The sequence below is a fragment of the Equus quagga genome, chromosome 9 (genome assembly GCF_021613505.1).
Source record: "Equus quagga isolate Etosha38 chromosome 9, UCLA_HA_Equagga_1.0, whole genome shotgun sequence".
In the NCBI taxonomy this organism is placed as follows: domain Eukaryota; kingdom Metazoa; phylum Chordata; class Mammalia; order Perissodactyla; family Equidae; genus Equus; species Equus quagga.
Window position 1 is genome coordinate 1,229,867 of NC_060275.1, and position 17,056 is coordinate 1,246,922.

At 46.8% G+C, this 17,056-nt stretch overlaps 1 protein-coding gene across 1 annotated transcript; it reads right to left on the minus strand.

Moving 5' to 3' along the window:
• Positions 1 to 113: 113 nt before the first annotated feature.
• Positions 114 to 5,914, minus strand: SALL3 (spalt like transcription factor 3). Its single transcript, XM_046671982.1, has 3 exons — positions 5,908 to 5,914; positions 1,905 to 5,404; positions 114 to 545 (listed from the first exon to the last, which is right to left on the minus strand). The coding sequence occupies exons 1-3, from the start codon at positions 5,912 to 5,914 to the stop codon at positions 114 to 116; spliced, it is 3,939 nt and encodes a 1,312-aa protein (XP_046527938.1).
• Between the last annotated feature and the right edge of the window lie 11,142 nt (positions 5,915 to 17,056).

A 17,056-nucleotide genomic window follows, 5' to 3' on the forward strand; every position in this document is an offset into this window, starting at 1 on the left:
TCACATGTTTTCTACAGGTAAAACTTTGAGAACCGGCAGGAAGGGCGAGGCTGATGGTGACACCTCTCAGTGTGCACGTGGGACAGGGCCAGTGGACTGAGCTGCGCGCACGGCTAGTTAATGCCAATCTCCTTGTTGTCCTCAATAAACCTCGTGAACGGACGGCTGGCTCCCGTGTCGGAGTTTGCTTTGTCCAAACCCACAATGGGCGGGCTACTGCCGGTGCGAGCCTTGTCCATCCCAGCGGTCAGGGAACCCAGGGAGGGGAGGGCGCTTCCGCCCAGACTTACTGGCAGCTGGGGGATGCCTCCATTCTGGATGACAGAAATCTCATTGTTCTTCATGGCAAGACCGTTTGTGATCGCTGCAGCATACTGGTTCCAAAAACTGGGGTCAACATTCATTGCTCGCGCTGCCAAATCCTTCTGGAACATTTCTGAGAACTTCAGGGCATCACCACCTAGCAGAGCCATGGGGTTTTCCACGGACAGGCGGCGGCCGCGCCTCGCAGGGGCGTTATTCCACATGTGCGTGCCCATGTGCACCTGCGTGTGAGACACGGAGAGACAACCCGCGAGTAAGCAAGCCCAGCCCTGCAGGCGGCGTGCTCCTGTCTCCACGGTCACAAGTGTCATCCAGAAACTCAGTGTAACTTTCTCAGAGTCTTTTCTTTCCCCATCCTAAGCATTAGTATGGGGACAACAAAACATTGTTAGGTGAACTCCTGAGCCTCTTATACTTAAATATGCAACACTTCCTTTTATCATATACATGATGCAAAAGCAGCCAATGTGGTAATGAATGTTGCTTTCAGTTCACAAACCCGATAGAAGAACTTTTGCCCCTAGTGAGACCCAGAGGATGTTCCACAGCGAGAGGACACAGGGCCTCGCCCCCACCCCCCGAGCCCCCTGTCCTCTGTGCCTCTCCCCGCCCTTTAAATAGTCTTCTACTCGAACTCTTGGCCTCACCGTCCTCTCTCCTCTGTTGCTTTCTCCCAAACATGGAGGAAACACCCCAGGACACCTGTGGTCAGCAGAGACCTCAGGTGCCTCTTATCCTACGAGCAAGCAGAAGCCACAGGTCCTGATCTTTTCACAGTCCCTGAAAGGGTCACCGAGACCCAAACAGGCACGTGACATGGGATGGAAAGTGGCACGCTCAGGAGGTGAACACAGGCCTGGACGTGTCATCCAGCATCCTTCACACACTCCACCTTTAGGGAAACGGGCAGCATGGCTGGAACCTTAAGCACGAGCACACTGCCGTGCTGTGTCCCTCTGCTGGGAAGCTTCTCACAAACGCCACGTGGACAAAACCACAGGACCAACCTCTGGCCCCCAGGCAGGATTTGCATTATTCCTATCACGTGCAAGCGTTTAATGGCCCAGTTTATCTTATTATCAGTGTTCCGCAAAATTCAAGACAGCCCTGGCCCTGGGCCTGCCCACCCTGGAGCAAGTGTGTGTCATCCCCAACAGGCTGCCACGGCCACCAAAGCGGCACAAGCCCCTTGAGGGAAGGCTAGGCCTGCATGGGAAGGTGAGTCTCTCACGCCATGTGGATGGCACACACACCTTGGTGAGCGCACACATACACATATGAATGCATGTGCATTCGAACACATGAGCACAGACTGCACACACTACACATGTGCATGTGCACACTGACACAATGCACATGCCGCCACACACAAAATACATGCACACTACAACTCACGTGCTCACGGGCACATACACTACACACACACGCACTCACCCACACCACACAGGCATGTACAGTGCTGTCTTGCGTGGGTGCCCCAGCATCTCAGCCCAGCTGGGACCTCAGTGGATGCCCCGCCTGCTGTACCTAGGGAGGTGGAGAGCGTCCCGAGCGCGGCGGGCAAGCACCCGTGCCCTTACCTTGAGGTTGCCCTTGGTGGTGAATGCCCTCCCGCAGATGGTGCAGCCGAATGGCTTCTCCCCTGTGTGGGTGCGCTCATGGATCTGCAGTGCGCTGGCCGAGGAGAAGGTCTTCCCGCAGGACTGGCAGTTGTGCTGCTTGGGCGTCCGGCGTGGTGGCGGGGCCAGCATGGGGGCGAGCCCAGGGCTCATCACTGTCTGCGGCCCGGCGGGCACCTGGACGGCAGCCGGTAGCGGCGGTCCCTCGCCCAGCGCGACAGCCTTGCTGTGCCCGTTCACTTCCATTTTGATCATGGCGGGCGTGGAGCTGGCAACCAGGCTAGGGGTGCTCTGGCTGGGACCTAGAGCAAAGTTGGGGTCAAGTAACTGAGAAGGCAGCTCTTTCAACTTGTGGGTCAGCAAGTGCTGCTTTAAATTACCCATAGTGGAGCACCCGCGCCTGCAGACCGCACAGACAAACGGACGCTCCTTAGTGTGGCTGCGGTGGTGGATTTCCAACGCGCTCCTGCAAGCAAAAGGCTTGGCACAGACACGACACACAGCACTGTCACACTTACCCCGTTCTCTGCTCAGGAACAGCAGGCTAAATGGGGCCTCCTCCTTGACGGCCGGCCGGCCAGGGTGGGCAGCCGTCAGGTCCAGGGCGCCTCCGTTTTCGGGGGCGGGGGGCGGACTGTCCGGCCTTTCGGTCTTTAGCGGGATCTCCTGGGGCTCCTCCTGGTTGCTGAGGCCCGGGGACTTGGACTGCAAGCTCTCGCTGTTGCTGTTCACCGGCGACAGGGCCTGCATGGAGGATGACGACTCGGACAGGGCCGGACTGCCCGCACTCCGGCTCTCCAGGTCGCCCACGGCGGACGAGGAGTCATTGCTCAGGTGGTCACTCTCCCCAGACCCGTTTTCCATGGACTTCAAGGTGGTCAGCTGTGGACAGCTCATGACAGAGTCGATCATTTTCATCTGGTTCTCCAGGGCTGCGATGCTGGAAATGACAGACGGCGGGGAGGGCGGACAGGAGCCCGAGAAGGATGGGAGAGGCTTGGATGGGTCACCGGCTGCGTCCTTCAGCTCAGCATCCTCCTCCATGGAATTCTCGTCCATGTCATCGTCGTAGCCGCTCAGGGCTTCCGCGGCCTTCTCGTCGTAAGGGAGCTCGGCGTCCATGGCATCCTGGAAGCCTTCGGGCAGCGGTGTGTTTGGGATCTGCCCCCCCATGTGCATGCGGATGTGCTGCTGGAGGACCACAGCATTGGTGAACTTCTTCTGGCAGATGGGGCAGGAGTGCTGCACGCGCAGAGGTGGCTTGGCGCGGTGCACCCCGAAGTGGGTCTTCAGGTTCCCCTTGGTGGTGAAGGCGCGCCCGCAGATCTTGCACTTGAAGGGCCTCTCCCCCGTGTGTGTCCTGTAGTGCATCTTCAGGGCGCTCTGACAGCTCAGCACGCGGTGGCAGATGACGCACTGGTTGGGGTCGGTCATCTTCTTGTCGATGTTTTCCACCAGCTGTTGCAGCTTGGAGGTCTCTGACGTCTGCATAGAGTCAAGCAGCCCTCCGAAGGGAAACTTTGCCTTGAACTGGTCAGAGGTGGCAGGAAGGACCGGGCTGCAGAGGCCTGTGGAGATGCTGCTGTCCGTGAGGGCAGTGGTGGCCGAGGTGGATGCGGTGGACACCTGCCCGCTGGCGGGGACGTCCCCTGCCCTGGCATTTGCGCAAGGCAGGCTCATGGGCTCGATTTTGGTCAGAGAAGACCCACCGAGCACTGGCTGTGGGGACTCTGCAGTCACTGGGACGCCCGGCTCCGAGCTGTTGAGGCCGGGGGACAAAGAGGTGCATTCGCTTGACGCAGGGGAGGGCCGTTGCGGGGAGCGGCTTGCAGGGGTGAGGCTGGGGGAGTCGGCGTAGTTGCTGACGCCAGGGATGGTGGGCGGGAGCTGCAGCCCGACTGACGTGGGCACGGTGGGCAGCACGGGCTTGCTGTCCAGCCAGGTGGTCACCGGTTTCTCTGGAGGCAGAGACATCCCGTAGGGGATTCCGGAGCAGGTGGGCACGTTGTCCAGGTACTCCGGGACGGGGTAGGGGTTCATCTGGATGTGGGGGTACTTCTCCTTGTGCCTCTGGAAGTGGACCTTCAGGTTGCCCTTTGTGGAGAAGCGGTTTCCACAGATGTTGCACTTGAAGGGCCTCTCGCCCGTGTGGGAGCGCAGGTGGATCTGCAGGGCGCTGTCGCTCCCAAATACCTTGGCACAGAACCTGCACTTGTGCTTAAAGAAGGGGTCCTCAGCACTGGCCTTGGGCTCGAACACCGACACGTTGGGGGGCTTGCCCTTGCGGTGCTTCATGAGGGCCGACAGGGGGTCCAGCGCATTGGCTGTGGCCGCGATGCTGACCAGCGGGTTGGGGAAGATGACGCTGCTGGCGGTGGTCTGAGGTAGAAGTGGGTTTGGCAGGCTGGGGGCTGAGCTGAGCAGCGGTCCAGGCCCCAGGGCAGGGGGCGTGGAAGCATTCTGCGGCTGAGAGGAGCTGCTGGAGGCACTGGCCACCGAGGCTGGGGCGGTGGAGGCCGGGGCTGTGCTGGAGGATGCTGGCCCGCTGGACTCAGGGATGGAGGGGCCCCCGCCGGGCATGTGTGGGGTGCTTGTTCCAGATGCCGGCTGCGACAGGTGCTGGGGGCCCTCATAAGCCACTGGCTGGGCAGCAGGGCCTGGCGCCGTGGCGACAGAGGGGGCCCCGGCAGCGAGCTGCAGGGCTGAATGGGTGGCCAGCCCTTGGAGCTGGCTGGAGGCTGGCACTGGGGCATTCTGAGCCCCCGAACCTGCCCCAGGGTTCAGCGGTGGCCTCAGGGGCTGGCGGTTCATCATGGCCACCTGGCTGCGGATCTGCTCGATGAGCTGCAGTTGGTGGATCTGCTGCTGCTGCAGGGCCATCAGCTGCTCCAGGATCATGGGGATGGCCACCGTGGTCACCCCGCTGCTGGATCCCACGCTGCCTGCAGCCCTCGCATTCTGGGAGAACTGTGCAACGGCCACCTTGGTGCTCAGGAGGGTCTCTAACGTCACGTTCGTGTTTGGCATGCTGTACGCGGCCACGGGTGCCGCTTCGGGGATCTGAGGTAGCGGCGGCTTGCCCGTGTGCGAGGGACCTGGGCTGTGGAAGCTTTTGTCTCCAGAGGGTTCTTCTTCCATGGGCTCTTCCTCCTTCTCTGGGGCCCTCACGTCAACGCCCTCACTGTTCTCTGGGGGGGCCGCCTCCTCAGCAGCCTCGCTCTCCGTCTGGTCACTGGGAGAGCTGGCCGGAGAAGGTTCTGGAAACTCTTCAGAGGGTGGTGCCGGCTCATCTTCACTCACGATCAAGACCAGCGGGTTCTTAGGGCAGCTCTTCTTGTGCTCGAGGAAGTCCGTCCACTTGAAGAATTCCGCACAGCATTTCTCACAAACATTGGTTTCTTCGCTTCCACTTCTGCCCTCGTTCCCACTGTCACCTTCGTCGGCGCCTTCCCCCGGGACGGCTGGGAAAATCAAGAGATTACATCAGCCAGCGGGTCGCCACACAACCCGCCCTCCATTTCAAAATTTTGCACATAAGTAAAATCAATATTTTTTATTTTGTACAAATTACCCCACTTCAACATTTCTGACGTCCCGGCGTGCGTATTCTACGACTCCTTCTAGCTAGCTAATCATTTTCTTAGCACAATCCATCAAATTATGAGGTTCTATCAATTGTGGATACTGCTTCTTAATGAAATTCCATAGAAGCCATTGATTTCCAATATTTTCATACAATCCACAGCCACCCTGTCTGTTGGGTACAAAGCCAGCTTTCGATGGGCTCATTAGGATTCCCCCTGCCATCGGGCTTCCTCATTTCCAGCAAAATTAGAGATGCCTTTGCCAGTTCACTTAACATTGCTAAACTAATCTGTAACCTTTCAAACTCACGTCAGCACCTGACGGGAGCCAGGCGCTGTGACTCTCGTGGGCTCCAACCACGGAGATTTATCATCTTTACGCAGCATGGCGACATTACAGATTTAATGTAATCCTATAGAACCTCTCAAATCAATGGGCATTTATTTCATGTAGGAAGTTCCAGCTAAATACTTTCATTTGCAAACGTAACAAAGAAAATATAAGCACTTCTTACGTCTCTGCTCAGAAAAACAATCTCCCCGACGCTTATTCGATTAACAAATAAATCACGCATCTTTTCAGTCCTCTGTCCCTTCCTTACGGAGAGGGTGCAGTTCTACATGTTAGGATTTGCCAAATGAATATCATCAATATAGTCCAGGCCTAAAATTAATCATGTTTAATACAATTAATTGGCTCTGTCAGATGCAATATTTCTTGGCGAAATGAACCAAAATTATATGTTATTGTGGTTTGCTGATAGAGTTCAGCGGTTTGTTAACAAACTAGAAATTACATATTTAAAGTTCATTTATGTTGACATGTTTAACATGAGAATGTTGTAGTCAGACACACTTTTTGTACCTATTTTCATCTATTCTCATAGAAAGACTTAGCAAATTATATGCTTGTGCCATGGTGGAAAACCCTGTAATTGGTTACACATGTTTAATTACTGTTGTAGGCAGCTACTTCCTGACTTCCTTTACCCTCTTGTGCCGAATAACAACCACGTTTAATGAACAATTCTAATTCACACCTGATCAAATAAATAGCTATACAGGAATGAGAAATCAACATAGGATAACATTTCCGGCTCCTATTTTTTCAGTGGTTGGGGGGGAAAGGTAACATGCAATAATCACTCGAGCTCTATGTGCTGGCATGGGTATTACTGACTCGTAACTGCTTCTCGTCAACTTACAGTGGAGGACAGCAACATATCAGTTTGAACAGAGACAAATGACAGCTGCAAATCAGTCCTTTGTTACCGTGCATAGTCGAGTGTGAGAACAAACATCCCCAAGTTTGTGTCCCTGGAAATAATTCACTGTTATAACATCAACAGACATATCTGCTAAGCAGTCTCCATATTCTTCCTTTCAGGGTTTTGGAAAAATAATAATTTGTCATGGATTTCAGTAGAGAAATCTGATTTTTAAAAAATACCCTGTAAAAACATTTGGTCCCTCTACTGGAAAAGAAAATAAAAATATTTTTCGAGGCTAGTCTGCTGCTCTCCATGAGGCCATTATTTCCAGGTAATTTATACATGCCTTTAAAAAATTATTAGCAGTGTCCAATTAGCATTTTCTTAACTGGCTAAACCATTTAAAGGGGAAAAGAAGTTAGAGTTTGCAGCCCATAAAGACCTGCTAGACTTTTAAACTAAATTCAGTGCTGAAGATCAGACTGCAAGAAGTCCCATTACTGTACGAAGGAAGGAATGTAATAGGTATCTGTAATGAGGTTGAGTATAGCTGGAAGCAAAGACATAGCTGATTTATACTGCAGATAGGAGCATTAACAAAACAAATACGTGCAGCTTAACTTTGCTCAATGGATGCAAAACCTAATTTTAAACCTGCTAAGGTTAGGGAAAAGAGCAAAAAAAAGAAAAAACGAAAGAAAAACCAAACTAAAATCATCAAGTAAATAATTTCTTAATGACTAATAAAAAATAAGGGCCATCTAAAATCCTAGTCATGTATTTAAAAAATTACCACACAACCCAAAGAATCTCTACTTTTAAATTTCTTTACGGGAGTGGACTGTTCTTCTGCAGACCCACATAGCCAAAAAAGTCTAAGTGGCTATTAAGAAAAAGTTCTGCATTAAGCAATCAAGTTGGAAGTGATGTTATACTACATCATAACAATTATAACCGTTATAACTAACTGTGGGACAGAATATCTTTAAAAATTATTTTCCAGTATTTTAAAGCTATGACATAAAAGGCCTGCCATAATCTTCATAAAGACTTTTATTTTAATAACTTTTAAAAGAAAAATACCAAGAAATTAAATACTGCTAATTTCTTGAAATAGAATTCTACCTTTAACTCCTTAGAGGAGATAAAATATATAACCTACATCATATACAAAAGCATTCACTGGTATATACATTTAAAATTTTACACAGTGCACATCTTATTTAAAGAATATTTTATATGGAATACATGTTAGGGAAGTTCACTGAGAAAATGCTTAAAATTACGTTGATTTCTGGATCATTTAAAGTGTGTTCAGTGTTGGAAGACCTCAACTGTAAATAAATTTTATCTTTACAAATGAATACCTCCCCTATTTTCTTTGTCAAGCTATGGCACGTGAAAGAGAGAAATACGACCTTGTTTTACACTGTACTTTTCTCAAAGGTCTTAAGCAACCCAAACAAATCTCTATTTAAAGACAAATTTTTATGTTTCCGCTGGTTTTGCATGTGTTAAGTATTTTTAGGGTTCACCTCCAAATTCATGGAAGTCGGGAAGCTTTCCCACAGGTAATTTCCTTTTTCTCCCATCGGGAGGTTTGCGAAATTACAACCGTTCCCCAATTGTAGAAATTGTGCCTAGAATATTCAGGCACTTTCTACCAAATAATAAGTCGTTTTGTTTAATGCAATTATAATTGATAATTACTTAAACATACTGAAGATATTCTTGTAAAGTAAAATAACCTTCCACTTGTATTCCTCTAAAATTGAGAAAGGAAAGCAAAATTGAAGAGAAAATTGTGTAAAAATGGCATTCTGACCATTTAGACCTGTTAACAGTTCATTATGTGAACAGACCTAACAAAACAGACAATTGTTGGATTTTATAAGCAAAGTTTCATAATAAATTTGCCTTTTGACTAAACATTTTAAAAACTACAATTAGTGAAGGAAAAAATTCTTCAATAGAATTCAGATTTCTTATTTTGGGCAAATAATTTGGAAGCACTACCTATAATTTTTTAATTGGAGTTTGTGTAAAATATATCATCACTTGTTCTCACTCGCTCAGGCTACGAGTGTGTTTCTCTATCAAAATCTGAAATTGATTAGCATTCCATAAAAGCTATAGAGAAGCACAAATTTCATACAATGAACAGAAATTAAAAAAAAAAACACTTAATTTCCTGTGTGGAATTCAAATTTGGGGTGCATATTTGAAGAACATTATTAAACAACAATAAGCACTTCTGTTGAATTGATCGGTAGGAAATAACCAAAGCGCGCCTGTTTTATAGGGACACAGCTCCTTAGGAGGAGGAGCCACTGTACTTAGGTGTAGAGGGAAAGCACTGATTCCTGAAGGTTCCGAAGAGAGTGAGGGAAATAAAATAAGTTGTTATAACTTGCTTCGATAGCTCTTCTCATTACAATGATCACATGGATAGTGTTAAGAGTGCATATGTGCCAATCTGGCAGCATTTTTTAAAAAAATGATTTCTATAACAAGAAAACCCATATAGGGAAAATCTGACTGCAGCTTACAATTTTATCACATAACTTCTAAAGCCCTTTAATCCTGCCATTGTTTTAAACCAATATTACGTCAGATCCAAATGTATTCAACTATCTTTTAATTAAATTTGCACTCTAAACTGGGCTTTGTGTTCTAAAAATAGAAGTTAGTACACTCATTAGATGATACGTCTTAAAATTTTTGTTTCAAGGTAAAACCATGTAACAACAGTACAAGTTCGAGAAATTTATTTCCAATGCAACTGGAAATTTTTTCTTTCTTAAGGGAGGAATCGAAATACAAGCATTGTAAACGTTATTACTAATGTCAAAGAAATGTTTCTTTTTGCATACTGACTGTTCAATGACTAAGAGACCTCAAACTAAGAGGCAAAGGGCTGAAGCAGGAATCTGCAGTGCATTAGGGTTATATTACAAGGGAAGAAAGATGTCAACCAATTCACCAGTGATAGAACTTAACCCAGATCCTTCCCTTCTCAGTTAACAGGAATATTTGGTCAAGGTTACTTTGTACAAGTCCCATTTGTATCTGCTGTGCTCATGCACCAACGGGAGGAAGAAGTTCTGGAATAACTCAGCTTTGCCAATGTCAAATATGTACCAGCCCAAGCCTTCAAGTCGGGCATGTGCACTTAATGCTGATCTGTTTTCCTGAATGCAGTCAGGAGGAGGGTAAAGAACAGAGGCTGAAAAATAAAGCTATTTCAGTGTAAGAGGAAATGCATAATTACTTTACAGCTATCCCCACACTTGCTATTTATACTTAAGAGTTTCAGGGTTTCTAACTCTATCACTGTTCAAACATTCTTGAGCAAGTTCTATATGTTTCTCAGTGCTACACAAGAGGGGAAATGGGTCCCACGGCCTTTTAGAGAAAGCTTCTAACAAAAGGACAGCTTCAATGATAGTCTTAAAAATACATGGGGTTTTTTTTCTTCTAATAAAACACACAGAAAATGTTTAACAAAGATGTTCCTATTCTTAGGATAAATTCTTTCAGTGTGAAAGGAGCCCCCCCAAACTGTTTCACTGTTCTCTCAGCGTTCATTCCTGGTCTGTTATATAATATACGTGTATCATGTTTTCACTGTCTGTAAAAGCATATTATGCTCTGCGAAAGAGCGAAATGTCAGGAGACGGGCAGAATGTTTGCATGCATCGTGAGCTTTTTCAAGCCACAGTGAAAAGCACTGTTGCAATATAGATAAGAATACTTGAGACATAATGCTTTCTTTAAAAATTTCACACTACAGTTCTTGGCAAGGCTGTTTTATTTTCTCTTTCAGGAGTACAGTGCCTTGTAAATAAGCTCACCAATCACAAAGATGAAGTAGTAAATTAGTGTTTTATAATTTTAGCAACCTCAAAAGCTCACCTTTATTCTGCTACACTTTTGCTACATATTTTTAATTCCTCACAAGTAACAAAAGGAGAAGCAAACTTGTTCAGTATGGGAAAAGGGATGTTAACTTCTCCACTTTAATTAGTAACTTTAAAAGCCACGTGGGTCTTTAGGAAAAGAAAACGTACTTTCTCCTTGGCCTTTTACCATCCCTTAAAAATCTAGAAAGCATTTTTCAAGTTTTCCTAAATTGTTAGGAGACACTTATTTTCTTGCAAATTAATTCTTTTTAACTCCTTATGATAGCTTTGAATCCCATAAAGAAAGATGAATTATCACATACTGAGCCCAAGCTGTGAAACAGGAGGAGACAAATAGAGACCCCTACTGTGTTTAACAATGTAGAAGAAATTCCAGACGCAATAGAAAAATTGTGTCCTTTTCCCCAGCCCTCCACGCTTGTGAGCACGGAGCTGAACGGTGGAGGGCACTCTTGGTATGCTGAACGCCAGCACTGACCCCACACTTGCTTTCGTCAACTCAGTTGCCCACATCTCAAATTTGTTAAGTAGCGACCACCTGTGGCACAGTCACCAAATGTCTTCTGTTTAAAACATTTGCAGTTTTTAATCTGTGTGGTGAAGCACCAGGGAGGGAAACACTGTTTCCTTTATGGACATATGCAGATGGAAAGCAGCCACAACACTCACGCTTGTTTTAACTATCTGCCTCGACGCTGTATCAAATAATAAGATGTTTGTCACACTTCAAGGTTGCACAATAGTTCTTTCATTTAGATGTTATGCTGTAATCACACTTACGATGAATACACATATATCACTATCCACGCCTAACAAAAACCACACAACCTGAAGTATGTCAGCCGATGCAAACAATTTCAATCAAAATTCGGTGAGGAGTGAAAACAAGGTTTGTGCAGAGTCACTTTTGGTTACGAGGCATATGGTTCAAACTTAGACTTGATAAGTGAAATTAAATGTGCTATTTCATGACATGACTATGTGAAAATGCCTACGCTTACTACCCCATCACCAGTCATTTTTCAAATCCACTGTGCATAAAAATAAACAAATAAGCAAAACCACTTAGACGTATAAACACCTGGGTCCAAACAGCCCTAGAGAAGCATGAACTGCATTGTGTCCAGGAACAAGGCTCTGATCAACTGTAACCGTCAGAATGCTTGCACTCAGGGTTAGGTTATTAAATCATTTCCATTATTTGTCATCACTTCACCGCACTGTTCCATTTCTACGGACAAACTTTACACATATGCAAAAAATCATCCTGGAAAAGCCAGTGCCCCGGATGGTTGAAGCCAGTGGCTCTGCATGTATTCAAGTCATACAATCGAATTATCAAATAGTGCTGTGAGGAGGTCACCCTCGAAAAGACGACCGGGAATGCAGACGAATTAAGACAAAGTGCCACGGCACCTGCAGGGTTAATTAAACAGTTCAAGATGTAACAGCCGCACAAAAGGAAACCATGCTCGCTTCTTCAAGAACTATAAACACTTGTGCCGAACTAGATGGGCATCTGATAAGCCGTACAGCACGGAGCAGACCCGCGGGTCTCCAGTTAACACTCAGATTCAGTGTTAACACTTAATAGAACAGTGTTGAGTCCTGTTGCCAAGGTCAACAGCACAGAATCACTAATTGTATTATGAGCTTGACATCTAGTGGCCACCCCTGGCAGGGCAAAGCAGGCAAAGGTTAAGTCAGCAAGGCTTGTCAACGCGCTCCTAACCACCCACCTTCAGAGACAGCGGTCAGAAGCTGCCAGCACTCTGCACCTCCTCACAGACCTCAGACAACAGAGCTCCACGCTGTGCTGGCCAGAAGCTTCCTGGGGACCCGGGAGGTAGGGACCCTGGATGGTAAGCATAACTAATCTGGGGGTGACTGGAGAAGACAGGCCATGGAGGATACGGTTGAGACGCCATGCTGGCATCGTCAGGTCCCTGTGGTGGACAGCGGTGCGGCCTCGAGAGCTCTTCCCTTTAATTAACAAACAAATCAAACCTCATCTCTAACGGAAATAGAGCCCATTACACTATTTTATTATTTCAATTAATATTTTATTCTTTGTGTAACATGACTTGCCATATTGGTTTGCTTGCAAATTGCACAGTTAACTGCATTTTAAACCATGAAGGTGTTTAAATTACAAGAGAAAAACCTAAGGATAGGTCATTTTTAAAATATAAAGGTTTATTTAAAGTAATATTAAAACATTCAATTTCTACATAGATTTTATTTATGTCTGACTTTATATGAAATGTGAAACAACTTAACATACACTGCTGTAATTACAAACCCGTCCCCCAGTAGTGGAATTAGCTCTCATCTTCGGGGAACTAAGATATGTTGGTCTTACTCTGGCAACGAGTCAAGAAATCATGTGGGAAAATAAAAAGTTACGAAACAAAACAAACCTTCCTCTTATAACTATTATTTAAAAATTATCCTTGAAACTATTTTGCAGCATCGACTGTAGTGCATAACCTCATTAGCAGTTAAGAAGATTTTTGTTTTACTTCAATAAGCCCATCCCAATACTTACATTAAAGAATGCTAAATTCCAACCGACGTCAGCACACAGAAAGGAAACTTGGGTTTCACCTTTGCTGAATTCCCCCCAGGAGAAAATGTTCTTAGAGCCACCTCGAGATGAATGGTAAAGCCTCTTAGAGATCGCAGCTGAAAATGAAATCTGACCCACTTTTGCCATCATCTTGTACACAAAAAATAATCAGCTTGCTAAGTAATTCCTGCTGTGGGTCCATACCTTCCTTCTTTTTCTGGCCTTGAACAGATCTAAAAATATCAGATTATGCATACGTTGCAGAAGTTTAAAACGTACATAAAAATGTTACATGATCAGCTCCTTCTCTGTGATGTGGGAATTAACTGGCATGCTTTTTGTTGACCACCGACTTAGACATTTTTAAATAGGTTAAGTTCTTTAAATGTTATTTTTAAAATAACTGTTTGCAAGTTCTTTGCCTTTTTTCCCCTCACTCAGTTACTTACTTTTCACCTTTCACATTTCAGAGAAAACAGTCTGCCTACGAATGTTAGAAAGTGGCTTCTGCATTGTTTCCTTTTGGAATGCTGAATTGTAAATGTGTGTAGTGTGTGCTGGGGGACCAACCAAGGCAAACCATGCATATACAGATAAAAGAAAAAAGATCTCCTCACCAAGGGCTGGTGGCCTTCTTTCCCTTAATTTAAACACAGTCTGTGAATACCACTGGTAAATTCTTAAATCAAAAGCTCACCACATTTAAAAGGATTTTTAAGATAGCCATATAACTGTAAGTTAGCGGAAAATAAAAACCCTCTTTGAAGCAATTAGTGCTAACAAACAAAATACAGGGTGGCAAATTTTTTTAAATTATAATATTCTTTTGTTCTTCCTTAAATACATATTTTCCTTCTAAGGACCATAAAATACATCTTTATTAAGCCGTATTTTATATGATAAAGGACAGCAATGTTACACCTTTTAAAGTTCTTAGTAGGAGTATAAGGGTTGTTCTGTCATTAGAAGTTTTAATTAATTTTTCTTAGAACAACAATATTCAGCTGGCTCAAAGGATTTCATTAATGGTGGCATACGTTTAATTGCCTCCTAAAGCTGCACCCCACTTATTTCTAAATTTTCAGAAGCAGGAATGAAATAATTTGCGATTTTAAAAGACAGTTCTAAATAGGAACTCTTCAGTCACCCTTACAGCCTTACGACAGGATAATTTTAGAACTTTACGTAAATCATTAATACTTTTTATCATTCTAAATATGTCATCATATTTCATTTCTGCCATAAGGTCTGGATAGCACTGAAGCTATTTTTGGATAGCTATCTTTTCATTGCTTGCCTAAAAACCAGAGCCAAAAAATAGTCATATTTCTTTTCTTTTTACTGTAAATTATTGTGACTGTGCATCTTTGCCCCCCCATATTATACTAAAAATTTTGCATATAATTTGTTTTTCATGGCATTATCAATAGTCTTCAATTTTACTGCATGCATCTACTGCTTTAATTAATGTCACACTCAAAGTGATAAAGGAATTATTTACTGCATTTCTAAAACACTGTAAACTAACTTAGCTCACTTATAACTTCATGCATGGCCTGTTTATTTCCACTGCATTTAACAAAACTAAAATTTTGAGACTATCTGATTCATGTTGGAGTAATTTAGTTTTCATGACCATTTATCTTTAAAAAAATATTTTACTTAGTTATCTTACTAATGATGGTCAGTACGACAGAGTAATATATACATGAGCATTCCTTGAGTGCACAGAGAACAGAGTATCTTTTATGCTCCATGAACAGTCAGCTTCAGAATAATTAAATCAGAAAGAGCCATTTTTTAAATAGTTTGCCTGAACTACCCTTAAAACAATCGAGGAAACACACTACTCCACCAAAGCTGAGCCCCAGACAGGCTATTTTTGGCCTGTTGCAAAACACGATCAGGAACTGTGGCAACATCTCGATTCCAACCCAGAATGATGGTGAAAAACAGGCTCGACAAAAACTTGAATCCTGCAGCGGGCAGAAAACCTGAATATGTTTCACCTCTAAATAAATTCAGTCACAACGAGGAGAATTCAAAGGACAACTTGTAAATAATTTACTCCATCTTGGGTTTTCAAATATAGGCTCTACATCCCTTAACATGTTAACACTCCTGGGTTCACCATGCTCACATTTCTGAATCGAAATTAAAAATGAATAGCAAGGCCTCAGCTTGTTAATTGTTAAATACAAGGGGTTTTACTCTATTAATTAAAATATGCTTTAATAAAAGGAGACATTGCACATTTTGATAACGACCCTACAAAGCTGAGAAGTATTTACATTGTTGCATTTTGGGGCGGCTGTGAAAGCCGATTTTAAGCTATTCAGGAGCCACAATAATAAAGCTTTAAAATTCCTCACTGGGATGCAATGTACTTCTTTTGAAGGAAAGACTGTCTTTCTCATTCGGCAGAAATAAATCCATTCATTTGATCATGTAGTCATTGAGGGCGATACAAAACAAACCAAGTGTGAGAAATTCTATGTGATGAAGTAAACAAAACAAAAAAAAAATCCATTTCCATGACAAAAAGATTCTTTGTCCTTAATCTACCCACCATATGCAAGCGTTTCTTTTTAGCATATCTCCTGTTCGAATCTCGGGTGACCAGCCTGCACAGATAAGGCTGCCTTACCTCCCCGGCGACAAAAAGACCCGGCCGAGTTTCCGAATTTTACTTAATTCATTAATTCCCAGCCGTGCTGCGAGCACTTTCCCCTCTCCGCCCCAGCGTGGACGCACATCTGCTTTGTCAAACTTTACACACCGAGCGATAAACGCTCACACGCCCTTCACTTCGTGCGGTCTACTTCCCGCAGCAAAAGTAGGCGCATCTGCCTCTAACAACTTCGAAAAGGTGAATCGAAGGGGGTGGCCGGCCTAGGTTTGCAGGAAACCACCGCTCGGTGTCCGAGGAGCGCGGGGCCGCCCAGGGTCGCCCGCGCCCCGCCGCCCCCCCCGCACCCCGGGCGCCGCGCGGCCTCGGTCCCCACTTCCCGGGCCCGCAGCGCGGCGGCGGCCCGGCCGCCCTAACTTTCGCCGCTCCTACCTTCGCTCCGGACCGGGAGGAACTTCCTACGGCGCCCGCGGCGCGGCCAAGAACAGGAAAGGCCCCAGCGGACTTGCAGCCGCCAGAAACGTGCTGGGGTCCTACCGCGTGCAAGGACCACCCCCCAACGCGGCGGCCAGCTTACCCCAGGGTTAATTCCCAAGGCGGCCATTAGGAAGGCCAGGCGACAGTGACTTCCGACTCGCTTCGGCACGGGATCCCCGGTTTGTCAGCGCGCCCGGACTTCGCGGGCTTCGCGGCCCTCGGGGCACACGGGGCGGCGGCGGGCCCTCCGGGGTGGGGGGCAGGCCGGGGGCCCCGCTCGGAGCGCGAACCGCCCGGGGCGCCCGGCACCGAACAAAGCTGCCTGGGCGGCGACCTCCTCGGCCCGCGTCCAGCGGTAGGTGAGTCCTGGACGCGTCCCCGCCGCTGCGCCCGCCCGGGGGACGCTGCGGTCACCGAGACCGGCCCCAGCGTGCGGGAGCAAGGAGCTCGGGGGGCGGCGCGGACCCTCCCGCCCCCGCCCAGCCCCGCGCGCCGACCTCCGCTGGGCCGCGCCGGCTCCGAGCTGTCCCCGAGCCGCGGCGCCTCCGCGCGCAGGTCCAACTCCGAGCCGCCGAGCCAAGTTTACTTCGCCCGCAACTCTCCGCGCCGCGCGCCCCGGCGGAGGACGGGTCCCCGCGGCCGGCCTGCCTGGGGCCGGGCGCCGCGCAGCGGACACGGGCTCCGGGAACCAGAGAACTTTCCCCCGGTCCGCGGCGCGCG

Coding starts and splice junctions, on each gene's coding strand:
- SALL3 (XM_046671982.1), bottom strand. Junction 546..1,904: donor CCACCAAGGGCAACCTCAAG/GTAAGGGCACGG, acceptor TCTCACACGCAG/GTGCACATGGGCACGCACAT.